The sequence below is a fragment of the Leptopilina heterotoma genome, unplaced genomic scaffold (assembly GCF_015476425.1).
Source record: "Leptopilina heterotoma isolate Lh14 unplaced genomic scaffold, ASM1547642v1 Lhet_163, whole genome shotgun sequence".
Lineage (NCBI taxonomy): Eukaryota > Metazoa > Arthropoda > Insecta > Hymenoptera > Figitidae > Leptopilina > Leptopilina heterotoma.
Window position 1 is genome coordinate 473,931 of NW_025110879.1, and position 21,209 is coordinate 495,139.

The 21,209-nt window shown below is 23.5% G+C and overlaps 2 protein-coding genes across 11 annotated transcripts in view; one reads left to right on the forward strand and one right to left on the reverse strand.

Annotated features, from left to right (window-relative positions):
* Nucleotides 1-3,059, forward strand: part of LOC122499040 (cAMP-specific 3',5'-cyclic phosphodiesterase, isoforms N/G) — a 340,358-nt gene extending 337,299 nt beyond the window's left edge. For all 10 annotated transcript variants that reach the window (XM_043607091.1, XM_043607085.1, XM_043607086.1 and 7 more), the window contains one exon: nucleotides 2,203-3,059. In XM_043607091.1, coding sequence (XP_043463026.1) covers nucleotides 2,203-2,319 — 117 coding nt within the window. In that variant the 3' untranslated portion in view covers nucleotides 2,320-3,059. The remainder of the gene's footprint in view (nucleotides 1-2,202) is intronic.
* Nucleotides 3,060-7,376: 4,317 nt separating this feature from the next.
* LOC122499043 (codanin-1) lies at nucleotides 7,377-21,081 on the reverse strand. Its single transcript, XM_043607097.1, has 13 exons — nucleotides 20,735-21,081; nucleotides 20,337-20,428; nucleotides 18,928-20,075; nucleotides 14,617-15,496; nucleotides 13,886-14,168; nucleotides 12,800-13,076; nucleotides 12,247-12,407; nucleotides 11,527-12,102; nucleotides 9,395-9,604; nucleotides 8,714-9,079; nucleotides 8,447-8,612; nucleotides 7,852-8,120; nucleotides 7,377-7,754 (listed from the first exon to the last, which is right to left on the reverse strand). Exons 1-13 carry the CDS (start codon nucleotides 20,819-20,821, stop codon nucleotides 7,614-7,616), a joined length of 4,656 nt encoding a protein of 1,551 aa, XP_043463032.1. The 5' UTR covers nucleotides 20,822-21,081; the 3' UTR covers nucleotides 7,377-7,613.
* Nucleotides 21,082-21,209: the final 128 nt, after the last annotated feature.

Below are 21,209 nucleotides of genomic sequence, written 5' to 3' on the forward strand. Positions count from 1 at the left end.
TTTTGTTTTCATTAAAATATATTGCTAGACAAATTGAAAATAAAATTTTTTCACGAATTTTTTCCCGATTTATGATAAAATAATATTTGAAATTAGAAAATTAAAAAAAAATTATTATTAACAAATAAAAAATATACAACTTATAATAATTAAAGACGACCGAGTGATAATATTGTTACTGTAAATTCTTCAAAATTATTTTTTTCAATTTAATTCTAATTCTAAAATTACTAAAAATGTTCGCTAAATCAACTATTTTTAATAATTTTTCAAAAAGTTCTTTGAAAATTTTTAAATCCATTTGTTTACAATTAAATTTTACAAAATAATTTCAATTATTTGGAAATCCTTCAATTAAATAGGTATATATTAGAAAATAAAAAATTCAAATGGATTCAAAAAAAAAAAAATTTATTCTACAGAATTGTTAATTAGTTAATGAAAAATTCAAATTTTCAAATATTTAAATTTGAAAACTTTTCAAAATTCAATTAATTCTAAAAATTCACGCTATAGTGGTTTTAATATTTAATTATTATCTAAAATTTTAAATAAAATCCATTTTTCAATCAATTTTTTTCTTAGAAAGTTGTACGAGAATTAAATTATTGAATTATTGAATTCATAATGAATTTTATCAACAAATTTTTAAATAATTGAATTCTTTTGATGAATTTTAATAAAATTTTTAAGAATAATTACATTATTCTAATTAAATTCTTTTGAAGAATTTCTTTAAATTTTTTTAAAATAATGCAGTTTATTTAATAATTTTAACTGAAAATTTTGAAAGTAATTGAATTTCTAAGAAGAATTTTATTATTTAGGAAAAGAATGAAATATTCTCAAAGTATTCAATTAAGATTTTGTTCTTATAAAGAATTTTATTGAAAATTTTTACAAAGAATTTTATTAAAATCGTACTGAAAATAATTGAATTTCTTCGAAGAATTATATTATTTATGAAAATAATTGAATTCTTTTGAAAAATTTTTTTAAAAATGAATAAAAAAGTAATTGAATCCTTTGGTGGAATTTTATTAAAATTGTATTGAAAATAATTAAATTCTTTGGTAAGAATTTTATTAAAATTGTTTGAAAAATAAGTGAAGAATTCTTAGAAAGAATTTTAACCAAATTCTTCAAAATAATTAAATTTCTACGTAGAATTTCATTATTTTGTAAAAGAATAAAATGTTTTCAAAGTATTTAATTGCAACTTTGTTCTTATAAAGAATTTTATTGAATTGTAAAGAATGTTATTAAAATTGTATTGAAAATAATTGAATCCCTGTAGAGAATTTGATTATGAAGATAATTGAATTATTGAGAAGAAAATAAAAAAAAATTTTAATTGGATTGCAGTGAAATTTTTATTTTTTCTGAAAATAATTAAATTTTTGCGAAGAATTTTATTATTTATAAAGATAATTAAAATTTTAACTAGAATTTTTTATTATTTTTTAACATAATTGAATTTCTACGATGAGTCTTATTATTTGTGATAATTGAATTCTTAAAAGGAATTTTTATTTTTTATATAAATAATTGAATTCTTGTGAAATATTTTATTATTTATGAAAATAATTGAATTATTACGGAGAAAATTATAAAAATTTGTTAATAATTGAATTCCTGTGAAATTTATTATTATTATGAAAATAATTGAATTTTTGCGAAGAATTTTATCAAAAATTTGTTTAACTAATTTAATTCTTTTGGAAAACTTTATTAAAATAATAGTTATTGAAAATCATTGAATTGAGGATTTTATAAAAATTTTTGAAAATAATTGAATTTCAGAGAAGAATTTTATTATTTATAAAGATAATTGAAATTTTGACTACACTTTTTTAAACTTTTGACCATAATTGAATTTCTGCTAAGAATTTTATTACTTTTGAAAATAATTGAATTTCCCCAATTATTTGTAACTTCTCCAAAATTCAATTTTTTTAGTGTTTTTAACTAATATTCTTCTATAAATCTATTATTTTTAATAATTAATTGAATATAGTTTCAAAAATTGAACTAATTTTAGAAGAATTTGAATTAGGGAATTTAGGAAAATCAGAGAACTTCGACAAGGAAATTGGGGAAAAGAAATCAAATTTTTGTGGCAATCTTTGTGTAAAAAGATCAGAAAAAATAAAAAATAGCGTATTTTCAATTTCAGAAGATTAATTTGAATTTTTTTTGCAGGTAACACTGGAGGAAGGAGATGAGAGTGGCGAAGGAGTGGAGGGCGAACAGACAGCAATATCCGGCGAAGAAGGGGGCGGTGAGTCAGAAGAAACTGCCGGCGACGCTGGGATGTGACGGAGGCTGGCCGGCATTTGCAAGAAACTTCATGAAAAGGTGCAACAAACTTGGTGGCGTGTACGTCAGTGACGTCTGTTTCTGGTTTTCTCGTCACGATGACGATGAAAAAAGAAGAGTCTCCTCGAAAAAGGGATTCAGATGTTTTTTTCTAAAAAAAAAAAATCCAAGTCGTCCTTTTACCCGTAAAATACTCGTGAATTAACACAGTAAACAAAAAAAAGAGAAAGCTTGTGGAACAAGCAATGCAAAAAAAGATGGTGAAAAACATTTTTTCGACCTGCAGGTGCTAAACAAAACGGAAACAAGAAAAGTGAGAGAGAAACAAGAAGACAAAAATTTGAAAGCAGAAATCGTTAATTTTTTTTCTCCATTCGGCTGGTCCGAATTGACAAAAAAAACACACAAAAATGGGAACGAAACGAAAGAAAAAAAAGATCAAGAAATAGAGGAAAAGATATCGAACGAGAATGCTCAAATTTCAAGGAAAAGCTCAACGTACGTTCTCAAAACAAAAAGCACATCTTGGCAAGGAAACGAGTTCTGCTTATCAAGAAAAGATTAGTCAATACTCGAAAAGCGATTGGGAATGCGACAATTTTTTTTTGGAGAAGAAAAATCTACGACTTGTACTATTTCTGAAAACGAAATTCCTCATTTTGACATATCAAAGAAGAAAGCGATTAAAAGGTGAGTGTAGTTAGAAAAGATAAAAGAAGGTGAATTTCGTTCAAATCCGATCTAAAAAAAAAGTACGATTAGAAAAGAAAACCGGAAAAGTCCTCAAAATCCGTCGTAAAACTAAAAGAATTGCTTTGACGCGAATTGAACGCTTATCGTGAAACGAACGTACAATCGCACAAGCTAATTTCCCCCCACCGATAATAATTGTAATAATAATCATTTAATCTATACCTCGAGTTTTAGAATTGATTTCCCTTATTTTTCGTACTTGACTGTCCATCAAATTATAATCTCAAAAAAAAAAAAAATTCCCCGGGAAAATATTAAATTTAAAAAAAGTACAGGGTGATAATGTACGTTTTCCAAAAAAAAACGCACACACAAGAGAATTTGCGGAGAGAAAGACAGAAGATTGAACACACAGAAAACACACACACGTACACAAAGAGAGATTCGTTTTTTTATTTATCCTCATAAGTAGTTACCTCAAAAAAAGAGTAAAAGAGGAAAACCTAAGCTTTCGTCTCAATCGCTTACTAGATTAGGGGTGTGACTTAAGCGAGAACTCAGAGTAGTGGCATCTAAATAACGAAAAAAAAAAACACTAACAGTTAGGAGATTATAAATAAGTAGTGTGTAAGATTTTATTTAAAGAGAGAAAAAAAGCAGATATTAATTTTAATATACAACTGTGGGGAAAAAAGCTGGTCTTTTTAAATTAAATAAGGTTTATATTAAAATTGATTCGTGACTCCTGCGAAGACGACGACGACGCTTTTCAACTCCTGCGACGTGTGTACAGTTTCAGCGCGATAATAAAAAAAGAAGACAACAACAACAAAAATAATGAAAAAAATGAAAAAAAAGTGAAAAACCTCGTGGATAGTTGTTTTTAACCAAAGAATAATATTAGCTTACTTTAAGCCAGAAGGTCAAGGACGTCCCATTAAAAAAAAAATATATATATTATATAATATGCGTTTTCCACGACAAAGACACACCGATCATTCTCGCATTTCTCGACTTGTAGCGTCGCTAGAAAAACACACCTATAGAAGTAATTATTATTATAATAATAGACATTGCGAATTTAATGTAACAAAAAAAAGAAAAAAGGAAAAAAGTCCCTCTTTATTGCTTCTGTCTGCCAATTGGTCCGTACAAATCTTATTCTTGCCGTAATGACGACGAAAAAAAACCCTGCCGCTAAAATTGGAAGACGAAAGCCGTTTAAGACAAATAGTTTCGTACTTTTCAGTTCATAATTTCGAAAAAAATAAAATTTGCTTCTTTTTTAATACGGTTCGATAGCTCCAAATTCTTAATTAAATCATTTTTTGTTACTCTTGTCGAATAGATAATTGGTAAATTTAATTTTGCGAATTAGTTCTTAAATTAATTCAATTTTTCTAATTTAGTTTTTAAATTAATTTTTAATTATTCAATTTTGTGAATTTAATTTTGTGAATTTCATTTTTAAATTAATTCAATTTGTTTAATTGTATTATTAAATTAATTTTACTTTATTCAATCATTAAATTTAATTATTTCAATTATTAAATTGAAATTGAAATTAAATTGAATTCAAAAATTAATTTAAATTTATAAATTCAATTGTTAAATTGAAATTGAAATTAAATTATTTAATTTTATGAAATCAATTATTCAAATGAAATTAAATTGAATTGAAAATTAATTTAATTTTCTTAATTCAATTTTTAAATTGAAATTGAAATTAAATTAATTTGAAAACTAATTCAATTTTATGAATTTAAATATTAAATTCATTAAATTTTATGAATTTAATTATTAAATTCATTAAATTTTATGGATTTAAGCATTAAATTAATTTTATTTCATGATTTTTGGTTATAAAATTAATTCAATAATTCTTACGGTTAAATTTTAATTCAGTAATTTTTTATAACAATTTTACGATTAATGAATTTTGTGAATTTAACTTTTAAATTAATTTAATTTCATGAATTCAATTATTAGGAACTTAAATTAAATTGAAATTAACTTTAATTTTCTAAATTCAATTATTAAATTGCAATTGCAATTGAAATTAAATTAAAAATTAATTTATATCTATAAACTTTATTATTAAATTAACTTTATTAATTTGATTATTAAATTAATTCTACTAATTTAAAAAATAAATTTATGTATTTTTACATTTAGAATTATCGAGAAAAGTTGACAATCTCTAGAAATTCTGTAATAAAAGATTTCCAGTAAATAAAAAGTGGAAATATTTTTACTCTGAATACTAAAAATCATGAGAGTTAAAAAATGATTAATTAAGTCACTAATAAAAAATAAGACAATTTTCTGAATTTATTTTAAACAAATAATAATTTATTTAGAACATTTGAAACATTTTAAAGTGAAGAATTTTTACTTAATTAAAAAATTTTAATTAAAATTGTAAATATAAATTGTAAATTATAACCGAAAATTAGAATTCAGCAAAAAGTTTAATTGAACGAAAATTATTAATTGCACGAAAAGAATAATTAAACGAAAATTATAATTAAATTAGTAGTAAATTATATTTAAATCGACAAATTGTAATTAAATTATTTAACAACTTGATTGTAATTAAATTAATAAGTTAATTAACTTATTTATTTATTACTGTCACTAATCGAATCGAAATTGTAAATTATAAATTTGTTTTTAATCTAATCTAATTTTTCTATTATTTCAATTTTAATTATTATTTGTTGAAAAAATTGTTGTCCTATTTGGAGCTTAGAAAATGAAAAATATGAAAGTAAAATTTCGAAGAAAATGCACAAAAAACAAATTGTAATAAAAAAAAAATATATTGACGCAATGAAAAGCGAGATGACACGAGAGTGATTTGAGAAATGTTTCCCTCAAGTCTAACGTAATCGTAATAAATAATTAAAAGAAAAAAAAATATTGAAACTCTGAGAAATCTGTATCTGTGTCGTAGGCATTGATCTAGTAACTGTTTGGTGCTGGTCACCAAGTATAGAAAATTAAGGCTACGATTACGATTAGCAATAAGATGAAACTCTTTTATTTAAATAGAAAAAAACCTCCTATTTATATAGAGAGTAAGCGATGACGATGTTGTAACTCTCTTTCTCTCTCTATCTCTCTCTCTTTCTCTCTATCATGAACCTGGTTGCTTCGTGAGAGTGATAACCAAAAAAAAAAAATAATAATAATTTAATTATATCAACTGATGTATTTTCGCAGTGTTTTCCAAGTAGCAAAACTTAAAACAAAAAAAAATTGTATAACTCTTCGGTAAAAGCGAAATATTGTTATGTGGAAATGTTGAGAGACGCGAATTTTATGTATTGAAAAATCTTGGCTAAATTTTCAAATCGACATTTTTTTCAGTTCTTTCTTTCTTAAATTAGTGTTTTTTTAATCTGACGTCCGATTTTCGATTTTCAAAAAATTCATTTTTCACTTAATTTTGAATTCGAAATACTGATTGAAAATAAAAAATTAGTTAAAACAATAAAAAATTAATTTTTTTGTTGGAAAATATAATAAGCGAAAAAAATGTTCATCTGAAAGTTCCAGCCAGGAAAAAAAACGAAAGAAGCTAGTTTTGTATAAGACGAAATTTTTGAGAGAAAATAAAAAATTCAATTAGAGAGGAATTTTTTCGAAAAAAGCGGAACTTTCAAAAATTGAGAGAAGCATAAAAGATTTATAAAAGCGAGAGAAGTGTTTTTTTTTTTGTTATTAAAAGAAAAAAAAAGTATTAAAAAAGATAAAAAAGCGAGATTGTGGTTATTATGGAAAATGTTATGAAATATATATTCAGGTGAAAAAAAAAAAAATTTTTTTTGCGGATGCGCAGGTACCATTAACGCATAAACAAAAATAAACGGACCCTCCCCCCTTCGCCCCCTATACCATTATTTGTTAATTGTTTGTCAATTGTTCGCTGCAAGCACTGATTCTGACATTATGTAATATTGTATATTTTTTAGTTTTTACGAGTTTTTTTTTGACCCCCTCGCGTTTCATGACTGCTCTAACGACAATGTTTTACAAAGAAAATATGAGAGTATTGCGATTATTTAACGAGATATGTAATAAATTTAAAAGAAAAAAAACAATACGTGTTTGATTGCTGGACAGTTAAATGAACATGTATTAATATCGTGTAACCCTCGTACGAGATATATGTGTAATAAAAACATATTTATTGTCGGAAATTGTCTCTTTTTTATTTGAAACAAATATTTGGTGAGAGGAAATAATTTTTTTTCAGGTGTGAAAAGAAAATTAAATTATTAATAATTAAAATTTTAGTTTTTTAATATATATTTTTATCGTTCAACTTCAAAATTGATAAAGTTTTGCAAAGACAGTCGTAAAAAATAAATTATTTATTAGATTTATAATTAAAAAAAAAATGGAAAAACATTGTACATAACATTTTTTCAAAATTATGTAAAATAATTAACAAGGATAAAATATCCTGATAAATCTTTACACACAAATTCATCCCTACTTCAATAATTCTTAACAATTTGCGATAAACAAATTATATTATTTGATTGACGATTAAAAAATTCACTCCTTAAAATTAAATTTTTAATCTATACAAATTAATTATCTAAGTTCTCGATATCTTTATAAGTTTCAGCAATCCAACGAATTAAATACCTGATTCTCTCTGCCGATTCGTCAGACGCCTTGTAGTCCTCTATTCCTATTATCAGGCACTTCGATAAATTTTGCAGCGTTTCCTGAAGAAATAGAAAAAATACATTTTATAATCAATTTTGTATTCAAAAAATTAATACGGAAAAAAATTATAATTTATAGAAAAAAAAGAATACTTACTGTTGGCCACTCTTGTCTCAAAAGGGCAACGCACTGATCGCTGAGACATTCCAAACTCAAAATCTTTTCTTTTAGTAGTAATTTTATAAATTTTCCACACTTGGTCCAAACAGCATTATTTATGGACTTTTCTAAAATTATCACATTTCTTGGACTCAATATTCTCGATAGAGAAAAATTCGCCTCGGATGTTTTTGTCAGTACAAGTTTCCAGTATTTGACAAATTTCATTTCTATTTCAGTTGTGAGAATTTCCCTTCGATACGTAACTAAAATCAAATAAAATAAAAAATTTAATTAAAATTTAGAAAAATAAAATAAATTAAATTAAAATTTGGAAAAACAAAATAAAAAATTTAATTCAAATTAAAAAAAAATAAAATAAAACATTAAATTATTCAATTAAAATTAGATAAAATATTAAATTAAATAAAAATTAATGAATCAATTCATCAATTAATTAGTTATAAATTATTACTAACTTATAAAAAAATTATAATTATTCAAGATTTAAATTTAAATTGTAAAATAGAAAATAAAATAAAAAAATTATCTAAATACAATTATTAATAAAGAAGTGCAACAAATATTTTACCGATAAAGAGAAACAGATCAACACTCATTGTCCGCAAATAATTTTCGGGTCCGGGAATTAAATCTGCTCGTTCAGTAGAACTCGAATATAACTGATCTAAAACTTTCGATACGAACTCAATTGTTACAGATTTTCCATTATTGTCCAGAAATTCCCACGAGCAAGCCTAAAATATTTTTTAAAATAAAAATAAATGTTTACATGAAAACAAAATAATAAAATAATTATTTTTGTTAAATAAATGAATAAAAAAAAATTATTTCTCACCCGAAGATCATCAAGTACGTCAGTTGGACAAGCAGCAGAAAGATTATGTTTATCTTCATTCTCAACAATAATGGCGTTGTCGATTTCGTTTTTCGCCACTTGACTAATTTTAAATTCCATATCTCGCATAAAAAGCAAATCCCCAATGTGCGATTGAATCCATTGAGCAATGCGATCCTGTGCCATTCTAATTGTAATTTGAATACACGTTTCCTTCACAGTCAATAAGGTGTCGACTGCTAATAAAGAATCAATCGTCTGTGAAATACGAGTCTTACACATTGCAGGAATTTCCTTTTCAATTTTTTCCTTCACTTCCTTTGTTATATTTGCCGCCAAATTATTCATCTCCTTCAACATCAACGTCTAAACAAAGTGTAAAATAGTTTAATTTAATAAAGAAAAATATGTACCTAATATTATTTTTATTTTTTTCTCTAATTTTAGCTAAAAGTTTCAAAAGTTGATAGTTTTTTCTAATTTTAGCAAAAAATTCTAAAAGTTAATTAAATCGATTAATAATTAATACTACTAACTTAATATATTTATTTTATTCATTTTATTATTTGAATAAATTAATAAATTAAATAATACCTTCACCTGTGATGAGAATAAAAAAAATAAATTAAAATTCGAATGAAATGAAGAGTTAAAAAAATTGTAAGGAATTTAATTAATTACCTTCAAGTCATTAGGAGTGTTTTCCAACATTTTACGATGTTTTTCAACCACATTTTGTCGCAATTCATTTAAACAATTTTCTTGAGCCGTCGTTAATAAATTGTTGAAAATGTATTTCACACAAGTCGATGCAACTCTTTCGGAAACAAATTCAATCGTTTTCCTAGTAGAAGCCGGTTGACCGTTGAAAAATGCTTCTTCCAATTGGAGCTAAAATAAAAAATAAATGAATTAAATTATTAATTATTAACTATATTAATCTTCGTATTCTTTCATTCATTCTGTCCGCAGTTTGAAGTTGATTTTTGTGTATGGTTTTATTTTTTTTTATTTAAAAAATATTGTTTGACAAAAAATCGATAAGTATTAGAAATTAGAAAATTTAAAAGAAATTATGATTAACAAATGAAAAATATACCCATTTTGTTTATTATATGCTTCTTTCTATTACAAATTTCTTAATATTTTTGTAGAAAATTCTCAATTTTCATAAGGAAATAATTTGCATAATTTCTATTTCTTAACTACAATTGTTTTAATAAAATTCAAAGTTTTTCAAACAGAAAGGAGAAAAATGTTTATAAATTCTATTTGTTAAATACAAATTTTAATTGAAAATGAAATTAAAAATTTTTGAATTTTTAGAAAATAAAGGAAAAAATTTTACTGAAAAAAATATTCTGTTACATTTATTGACGAATTTCTTTAATTGAAAAATTATTCAAAAACATCAATAACTTCTTTTCTAAATAAATATTTAATTATTATTATTTTTCTATAGGAATTAAGATTTTCAAAAATTTCAAATTCAAACCTTTTTGAAATTAAATAACTTTAGAAATATTTTGTTATAAAACATGAAGATATCCTTTTTTATAATAATTAAAAATGTTCGAGAAATAAAATCATTATTTTATATTCGTTTGAACCCGTGTAAGATTGAATAAATAAATAAATATTATAAGAATATTGTTACTGCAACTTCTTCAAAATTATTTTCATATTCAATTATTATCTAAAATCTGAACTAAAATTGATTTTTAAATCAATTTTTATTAGAAAATTCTACGAGAATTCAATTATTTAAATACAAAAGTAAATTATTTATTGAATAATTGTATGATTTTTAAATAATTAAATTCTTTGGACGAATTTTAATAAATTTTTTTAAGAATAATTACATTTTTCAAGAAATTTGATTAAAATTGTATTAAAAATAATTGAATTCCTGTGAAATTTTTATTATTTATGAAACAATTAAATGTTTGCGTACAACTTTATCAAAAAATTTTTTAAATAATTGATTTCTTTTGGGTAGTTTTATTAAAATAGTAGAGATATATTGAAAATTAATAAATTATTAAAATGAGGAAAATTTTAGAAAATACATTGAAATTTTGACAATAATTCTATTAAAATTTGTGAAAATAATTGAATTTTAAAGAAAAATTTGATTATTTATAAAGATAATTGGGATTTTGATGGGATTTTTTTCAATTTTGAACATAATAATAATAATTTTATAGTTTGTGACGCAAACAAAAAAGGCACAAAAATTCAGAATTTTCTCATGAATTCTAAAAATTTAATTTTTTTAGTACTTTTAATAAAAATCCCGGACCTTTCCCTGAATTGCCTGTGTCAGAATATATGATTATTATAGTTATAATAATAATAAAACTATATTCTAATTCATATTTCTTTTTTATGAAAATAAATTTGAATAAAAAATTTTTACGTACTATTATTTTTAAAATTGCAAATTTTATTTTAAAAAGTAAGTAAAAGTTATCCTCGCGCGAATTGTAGCTAGTTGTAGAAATAAAATTGAAAGTGCAAATAAAAATAGAAATAAAAATCAGTTTCTTGAAATAAATTTACTACTAAAATCAAATAAATTGATAAAATTATTAAATTAATAAAATTGTTAAATTAACAAAATTAAAAGTGCAAATAAAAATAAAAACCAGTTTCATAAAATAAATTAATTACTAAAAAAAATAAGTTTGATAAAATTATTAAATTAATAAAATTGTTAAATTAGAAAAATTGTTAAATTAATAAACTTATTAGTTTAATAAACGTTTTTAGATATATAATTATATTAAATTAATTAAAAAATAAATCAGTACCTCTAAATTTTTCGCATTCGTACTGTCGGCGGCATTCGGAAGTTGACTAGAAACTGGAGTGATATGCCTGTTAGTTTTATTGCCAGTCGATTGTGAATTGCCGGTGAGGAGAATTTTAAACTCCATTAAAAATGGACAACACGAATATAAAACTCTTTCATCAATAATATCCAATCTGTCCAATGTCATATCATTTTTATTATTAACAATGGAAATTTTCATTTGTTCCTTTTCATTCTTGCAAAGTGTCAATAATTTCTTTTCATTGTGATTCGATTGCCAAGTGAAATAGAAATCAGTTGGAAAATTAGGCAATTCAAAGAGCCAACCAAGAGAGAATTTAATGAGAATTAACGTTTGTTGAGAAATAAATTGCTCGAAAATAAAGGGTACGTCTAATTTTGAAATTCTATAAATGCAATAAAGAATTTCCAATAATTGCTTATAGTATGGTAAACGAAGTGAAGCTGTATCTAATTGCGATAAATATTCAACAATCCAGGGTATTGTTAATGTCAATTTTCCCTGGACAATCGACTCCTGGAGGCAGGCTTGTAAATCCAATACGGGCACAATCTAGAAGGAGAAAAATTCAATTAGTTTAAATTAAATTAAATTTGATTTGAACTGAAATGAAATCATTTTAAATTAAATTATTTTTCAAAAAAACCAAATTTCACTTGTTTGGAAATAAAATTAATTATGTGAAGTGCAACTTACTCGACAGCGTAATGAAACTTGAGACTTGACGACCTCGTCGAGTGAACTTGTCGATGATCGATATGGTAACGATACCAAAAAGCCCAAAAATTTGCCGAGAAGACGTAAACTTAATAGACAAATTATAAAATTCTGCTTCGTTCGTTCATCAACCGTTGTTTCTGAAATAAAGCATTTTTAATTATTAAAAATTTGAATTAACACAGAAACTGATTAATTTGTAAGTATTTACTTACAGTTTAATTAATTATAAATTTTAATTCAAAATGATTTTTCTAAATTTGAAAATTTTAATACACACAATAAGTTTCATTTTTATTTTTAATTAATAACAATACAAATTATTTTTATTTTTAATAATCAAAAATTATTTCTAATGTTAAAAATAGAAAATTATTTTTATTGTCTATAATCGAAAAGTATTTATATTGTTAATAATCGAAAATTATTTCTAATGATAAAAATATAAAATTATTTTTATTGACAATAATTGACAATTATTAATAAATAGTAATAAAAAAAATATTTTTTTTCTAAATAAATGTAAAGTTACCTGAATCTCCAATTTCGATTGCAGTGAATTGCATATCGTTTAATTCCAAGATTTCGTGAATGAGACAATCTTCCAAGTGTGCATAAAACATTGGATTGAATGAATAAAGTATAAAATTTTTATAAAATTCCTGAACCCCCTGGAAAGTTGGCTCGGGAACGGGACCTTTTGATGATAAAGGAGTCACTAATCTCTCCTTCAATTGCGTCAATTTTTCCGGATTGATGTCCTTTAGAGATTTAAGAATACTCAAGCTCTCCTCATCAATAGCATCTTCCTAAAAATATTCACATTAAATAAAAATTAGTAAAGTGTCCAAAATTACGAAATTAATATTAAATAATAATAAATTAATTAATAATTAATAATAATTAAATTAATAATAAATATTATTACTATTAATTGAAATGAATAATAATTATTATTAAATTAGTAAATTAGTTTAATTACTAAAAATACAAAAAAAATTATAAAATAATTCTAAAATCCACTTTTTTGCTATTCAATTTTACGAAATTTCAATTATTCTAACATTTTTTAATTAAACATGTTCAAAAATCCAATTAATTTAAAAAATAATTGAATAAGAATTTTTCAAAAAAATAAGTTTTTGAGAATATTCGATGAAAATTAATTAATTAATTAATTCAATTCTTTTTAAAATTTTAGCTGCAATTTTCTTATAAAATTCAATTATTTTTTGAACTTTTAACAAAAATTTTTCTCTAAATCAATTATTAATCAATTTTTAATCATTTTCAAGAAAATTCTTTGATAATTCAATTATTATTCAAACAAAAAAGAAAAGTTTATCTAAAATAATTCTAAAATCAACTTGTTTGCAATTCAATTTTACAAAATTTCAATTATTCTATAATTTTTTAATTAAATATGTTCAAGAATTCAACTGAAAAGTTCTTCTAAAAAATTCTAAAATTCGCTTGTTTGTAATTCAATTTTATAAAATTTCAATTATTTAAAAAATTTAATTAAAGAAAATTAAATATTCAAAAATTCAATTGATTATAAACAAATTTATTATAAACTAAAATTTCTAAATAAAAATCAAAGAAAAAAATAAAATACCTGTTGTCCGCTGTGTATACAGGAAATAAGTAATTGAGATTTAAAAAGTCTAGCAATATGACAGTGATTAGTAACATCACTGTGAAGTGTCAGCATCATTTTTATTTTCTGATTCAACGCCACAGAAAATTTCCAATTACTATTCGAATGATTCTCCTCCCAAATTTTCAATATCTCGTAAAACATGTCACGTTGTTTACGAAACGATTGGAAAGCAATGGCCGTCGGGAAATTCTCCCTGTTGTCAGTATCAATTTGAAACGAAACATTCGGATCGACAAAGCTACAAAAAAAAAGCAAACAATCAGTATAAACAATGAAAATCCACTAAAATTTCAATTTCTAATCTTATTCACTTTTTATATAAAGAATTCTTGCCATTAAAAATATTTTAAACAATTAAAACACTCGAATAAAAACATTTTATTTAAAACAAAAATATAAATTAAAAAAAAGCAAAACTAAAAGGAAACCAAAGTAAAAAATTTCTAGAATTAAACTTCTATAATTGTTGTTTGAATACAAAAAATTATTTATTTATTTAGAAATTTATTTTATACCTACTAATAAATATATTTTTTTGTATTTAATTTAATTATTTACATATTAATAATAAAATAGCAAAAAAATTTAAATACAATTTATCTAGTATTAATAATAAAATAGTAAAAATAATTGTAATAAAATTTTCTTGTACTATTAATATAATTATAAATAAAGATTAAACTCACCTAAATGTATGTTGTTTAGTGTGATTCATTTTACTAAGTTTTGCATCATACAATTCCTGCAAATAAATTTGCAATTCCGGCTGAAATTCAGCGATATGTGAATTTTCCGATAGTAATTTTAATGTCGTTCGATCGAGAAATTTTAACCAATGTCTCTCGCTATTTAAAACATTTGTAGAAAAAAATACACAATTATGAGGAGTTCCTAAATGTAGATCGTCAATATTTAAAATTTCAACATTTTCCTTCTTACAAAGAATATCAGAATTCATCAATTCAGTCTTGTCTTCGATTTGCAATTTACTAACTAATTCTTCATTTTTTTCCATTAATAAAATTTCATCTTCGTCAATTTTCGATAATTCTTCACTGAGCAAAGCACAACCCAAATCAGATTCCAAATCTTGTGCTTCAATATTTAAACTTTCGGTCATATTTCCAGATTCATTATTCGTCGATTTGTTCTGCGCTTTTTGACGATGATATTGTGTGGTTATAAGAGAAATTATAAAATACATTTCAGTCATGGGATTTAAAATTAAATTGTTATCGATAAAGGCGCAATATAATTGTACTAGTACTTTTAAAATTTCCGTTTGATCAATTAATAATAATGAGGGGGTAATGATTGATTTTGATGATGATGATGATGATGATAATTGTGCTCTTGGTGGTCTTGTTTTCAATTGAGAATCTTGATCTCCAATTTTATTCTCAATCGTTATCTCTGGCTTTTTTTGTCTCTCGATGCGCAATAATACTCTTTCCATTTCAAATGATGCTTTGTCAGACAATTGATCGGTTGATTGAACTTCAGAGAATTGTGGATTCGTCGTCGCTGGTCGATTCACTGTTCCAAACACTGCATTTTCCTTGTCACCTTGAAAAAAAAATTAATTTTTAAATTTTTCTACAAAAAAAAGAACAGGGCTCGAACCAGTGAAAGTATTTAAAAATACGGACATAACGGATCAAAAATGAAAAATTACGGATCAATTACTGACAAAAATATAATCAGTCCAAGTCCAATAAGGGAACATTTTACTTAAAATTATAATTCAATTCAATTATTGTTTTCTAGAATTTGTAACTAAAATTCTTCTTTAAATCAATTATTTTTAATAATTTTCGAAAAAGTTCTTTGACAATTTTCAAATACATTTGTTTTCAATTCAATTTTACGAAATTTCGATTATTTGGAAATTCTTCAATTAAATATATATTAGAAAATAAAAACTTGAAATAATCTCAAAAAAAAATTCAATTAAACTTTTCCAAAAAAATTAATTCCACAAAATTATTAGTTAAAAGTATGAAAAATTTAAAGTTTCAAAGATTTTAATTTGAAACCTTTTAAAAATTTAATTATTTCTCAAAATTCACGCTATAATACTTTCCATATTCAATTATTATCTAAAATTCATTTTTAAATCAATTTTTATTAAAAACTTCTACGAAAATGCAATTATTTAAATGCAAAAATAAATTTGTTGAATAATTGAACGTTTCTCAAAATATAATTCTAATAATTTAAAATAATTTGAATTCTGCAATGAGTTTTATTATTTATGAAAATAATTGAATTAATGCAGGCCTCGGATCGACTTTAAGGTGCAAAAAAGTCGCTTTAGTCGATTTAAAATAGAAAAAAAGTCGAAAAAGTCGTTTATTTAATTCAGTGTCATCACAAAATTTTTATTTTTTATTCTTCTGATCTTTAACTGAATACTAAATTTAATTATTTAAAACTTGAATAATTTCGTTAAATAAATATTTAAATACTTCTTGTTTGTTTTTATGTACAGGAATAAAATTTAAAAAATTTCTAATTATAGAAAGTGAATTTATTAATTTTTATTTAAAAAATTTCTATTTAAAACCTTCTGAAATTTAATAACTTCTAAAAATTACAACTTTAATTCTCTAAAAATTCAATTATTTTCTACAATTTTTAATCAAACTTCTTCTCGTAATCAATTATTTTTAATAATTTCCCGAAAGTTCTTAGAGAATTCAATTATTTAAATACAACTTAGAATGTTTTCAGGATTTTAATTTTTGTCAAATAAATCTGTTTATATTTTCCAAAGGACCCAAGGCCACAATATAAACAGATTTATTATTTAAATACAAAAATGTTTTTTAAGTTATTAATTAATTTTCAAAAAATTATAATAAAGAAATTCTTAAAATTAATGTTTCATTTTTCATAATTTATGAAAGATAATAGTTTTTCAATTATATATAGAAATGAAAAATTTCCAAACAATTGAAATTTGGTAAATTCTATTAAAAAAAACATAATTGAATTTTTAAAGAATTTTAATTATTAATATAAACGCGATTTCTCCAAAATTTTAATAAATCTAAAAAAGTCATAATATGACACGGACAGTTAAAAGGGACCTACGATCCGAAAAACAGATTTCTAGAAAAACCACTTTGAAGTTTAGCAAGTTGATTTTGATACTTGTGAACGTATTAATGAATTGAAACTCGTTTCTCGGGGGTTATTGGGGTCGCTGATTACGAATCCGATGTTAGTTTTTGAAAATTCAAAATGGCGGATCCAATATGGCGGATGACTTTTTTAAAAATTGATCGGATTCACTTGAAAATCGTTACTCGGGGGTTTTTGGGGTCGCTGATTATAAATTTTGAATTTTTAAAAACTAACATCGGCTTCGTAATCAGCGACCCCAAAAACCCCCGAGTAACGATTTTCAAGCGAATCTGATCAATTTTTAAAAAAGTCATCCGCCATATTGGATCCGCCATTTAGAATTTTCAAAAACTAACAACGGATTCGTAATCAGCGACCCCGAAAACCCCCGAGTAACGAGTTTCAAGTGAATTTGATTAATTTCAGAAAAGTTTGTCAAATTTGATTTTGTTGTATTTTTTGTCAAAGTACCTTAACTTTGAAGTGAAATTGTGAAAAAACTAATGCAGCTAGAAAGCTGCAGTTTAATGCGTTGGAAAGAGCGGCCTATTTACTATAAGAATCAATAAAAAAATGAAAATCGATTTTTTCGGACCGCAGGTCCCTTTTAACTGTCCGTGTCACATATGTTGTTAAAATGTTAAAAATAATTGTAAAAAATTTTAATGTTATTATTTTTTTTATGCATTTGAATTTTTGGAAATTTGTATTTAAAAATATTGAAAATAATTAAATTTTAAAAAATTAGAATGCAAATATTCTAAGAATTATTTTTATCAAAAATATTTTAATACCTATAATTTTTTTGTAGCTAATTTTCATTAATTACTATTTTGAAATTTACACTTGAAGATTATTCATTAAAATTTTTGAGAAATCAATTATTTTCAAAATTAGCAATTAAAATTCTTTCAAAGTTTATTTTCACAAATTTTTATCAAACACTTTCAAAAAAATCAATTATTTTCAATTGAAAATTTATTTAGTAATTTATAAAAATAGTTGAATATTGTTTCGAAGAAATTATTAAAAATTTTAGGAAATAATTGAATTTTATGGAAATATTTGAATTCTTCCGAGAAATTCAATTAAATATGTTTTGAAAATAATTGAATTCCTACAAAGAATTTTACTATTTATTAAAATAATTGAATTTATTCGAAATATATTAAAAATTGTTTTAAAAATTAAATTCTTCTGAGGAATTTAATTTCAATTATTTTCAAAAGTTGCCATTGAAATTCTTCAAATGTTGATTTTCAAAAATCAATTATTTTTAATTAAATTTTACAAAATTTCAATATTTATTGAAACTCTTTTCTATTGTAAATTTCGAAAATAAGTTGCATTTTATACTAAAAATTATTGTAATATTCGGAAGAAAGGTCGAAAAAGTCGTAATTTAAAAAAAAAGTCGAAAAAAGTCGAAAATGTTATAATATCCGAGGCCTGTAAATGTGAAGAAATTTATAAAAAATTTGTATATAATTGAATTCTTGTGAATTTTTTATTATTTTATAAAAATAAGTAAATGTTTGCGTAGAATTTGATTAAAATTTTGTTAAATACTTGAATTTATTTTGAAAATTTTATTAAAATTGTAGAAAGTGAAAATCATATTGAATCATTGAACTGAGGAAAATTTTTGAAGATAATTGAATTTCAGAGAAAAATTTTGTTATTTATTAAAATAATTGAAATTTTGACGAGAATTTAAAAAAATTTTTGAAAATAATTGAATTTCTGCAATCATTTGACTTTTTTTTAAAAAAAAACTGACTTTTACTGACTTCAAGCAAATTTACGGACCTAGTTCGAGCTCTGAAAGAAATTTAAAAAGAAAAAGAATTTAATAAAGAAATAAGTACCTTTATCACTGGAAATATCCAATTTCGTCGGTTTTATTCTCCGTCGTCTTTCGAAACTCTGTCCAACTTCGGGAAAATTTTCCTCTGACAAAACAGAACTTGACATCATCGGCGATGATGATGAATCATCTTCTTTGGCATGCCTTGACAATTGTGTTTTTTGATTATTTTTTTTCCCACTACTTTTTTTCGATAAACGCGTATCAATTGTTATAAAATCGGCAAGACTGATATTTTGTCTTGACGTTGATTTGACATTTTTTTGCGATGAATTCGTTAATTGTTCCGGTGTACTATGCTTAAAATTATTATTATTTGTTCTCGTTTGTTTATCCATTGAACGATTTTGTGATTTATATGTGTTCTTTGGTGTTGTCATCATACTTTGACTATATAATGGAGAAACTGGATTTTTTAATTCATTATTATAATGCATTAGTGGTGAATTAAGGAGTAATTCATTTCGAATTGAATTCTCCGATGTTTGTGATGAATTACTTGAATAATCGTATTGACTACAATTTTGTGACAAGAGTGATGCATTTAAACTGCTACATTGTTCTTTTGATAAATTAACAAATAAATCATTGCCAGACGAAAATAATCTATTGAAATTTGATAGAACAGGTTCACTATTACGACTATTTGAAAATGATTGATTTAAATCCAATAATTGAGATGAATTTGCCGCTTTTTGTTGTTGTTGTTGTTGTGGTGAATCGACATTTTTTTTAACAATTAAATTATTTTCAATATCAGCGGATTTTTCATTAACACTCAGAAGTGAAATTCGTTTCTTAAATTGTTTATTTGTTTGTGAATTTTTTATTTTACCTTCTGATCCTAAGAGACTATCGGAAGATTTATTACTTTCAAAAATTTGTTTTCGATTTTTTGGACTTTTTATTATTAAAATACCTTTTGTTAATTGGTTAGGATTTTCATTATTAGTAGAAATATTAAGAGTGCTGCGTTTTTCTGATGATCGTGAATTATCGAGTGTATCATTTAATTTGTTAACATCATTCAAGACACTTCCAGAATTGTCAATTATTTGTGTTTCTTTATTAATTATATTAGTCGCTGATGGTTTTGATGTTTTATCCTTAGACGGTGTCTGCTTTATGTTAGTTGCAGCTGGTTGAGCACTAATGTAAGAAAATTAAAAATTCGAAGCTAAGAAATAAAACAAGCGTAAATTACGGAAAATAATGTAAATTGCAATTAAAAAGACTATTTTCTTTAATTGAATAAATAAAGGTAAACTATAAGTTAATTAATTAAAGTTGTTTTAACATTTTTAAAGTATTGAATAAATTAAAGTTGTTTTCAAATTTTAAACTTGTTAAATAAATTAAAGTTGTTTTTACTATATACAATATTTTTAGATAAACAATTTTTTTACTTACACTGCAAATTGGTCCCTTAAAAAATTCAGAAAACAAGCCACAAATTCAGCTCTCGGTAAATTTTGGTTTCCGTTACTCCAATCAAAATTTTGCTATAAATAAAATAATAAATGACAAATGTAAATAATCAAACAAACGATGTAGATTAATAAACAGTTTCTACTTTCAATTGTTCTTTAACAATTGTAAATATATTTATTTCATTATTACCCCTTCCTTTGAAAATTATCAATTAGTTAACAGTTCAATAATTAATTAGTTTGTCTACAACCATCAATTAGATCATTAACAATATCAAATTATATAAAAATGATAAAAATACTTGTAACAATTGTATGAATTGCAACAATCGACATAACCTAAAAATAACTGTAAAAATATCTCACAAAAAGATATACCTGTTGATTATCCGTTAACAACCATTTGATAATTTCTTCTGGTAATATTTTAGAATTAAGTACATTATTTAGTATTTCTTGAGCCATTTTTTTTCCGTTTTTAATCTTCAACTGTTGACGACAAAAAACACTCTTCGAAAACTTTGTAATTCAGAAATAACGAAACACTGAATTATGCGCAAGGACATTTATGTTCAATCACCGTTAAGTTCGAGTGTTAAATTTTCATTTGATTGTCTCGGAAAACTTTTAATAACATAATTTTCTTTTAAAACTTGTAGAATGAAAAGGGAAATTCGAGATAAATCATGAAAAACGATGAAAACAGAAGAAAAAGGTAGTTTGAAAAATTAACGATTATTTTGATGTAGCGCTGTCAACGTCTGAAATGCGCGGGAAAATTTTAAATTGGCCTTTTGTATAATTTTTATTAGAATGAATAATAATTAAATATATGTAAGGTTGAGTCCACAAT

Excerpts from the sequence above, each read along its gene's own strand:
- LOC122499043 (XM_043607097.1), bottom strand. The coding sequence starts at position 20,821 with ATGGCTCAAGAAATACTAAATAATGTACTTAATTCTAAAATATTACCA. Across the intron at positions 20,076-20,336 it reads TTAAGGGACCAATTTGCAGT|TGCTCAACCAGCTGCAACTA; the intron begins GTAAGTAAAAAA and ends TTCTTACATTAG. Across the intron at positions 9,605-11,526 it reads CGAATGCGAAAAATTTAGAG|CTCCAATTGGAAGAAGCATT; the intron begins GTACTGATTTAT and ends TTTTTATTTTAG.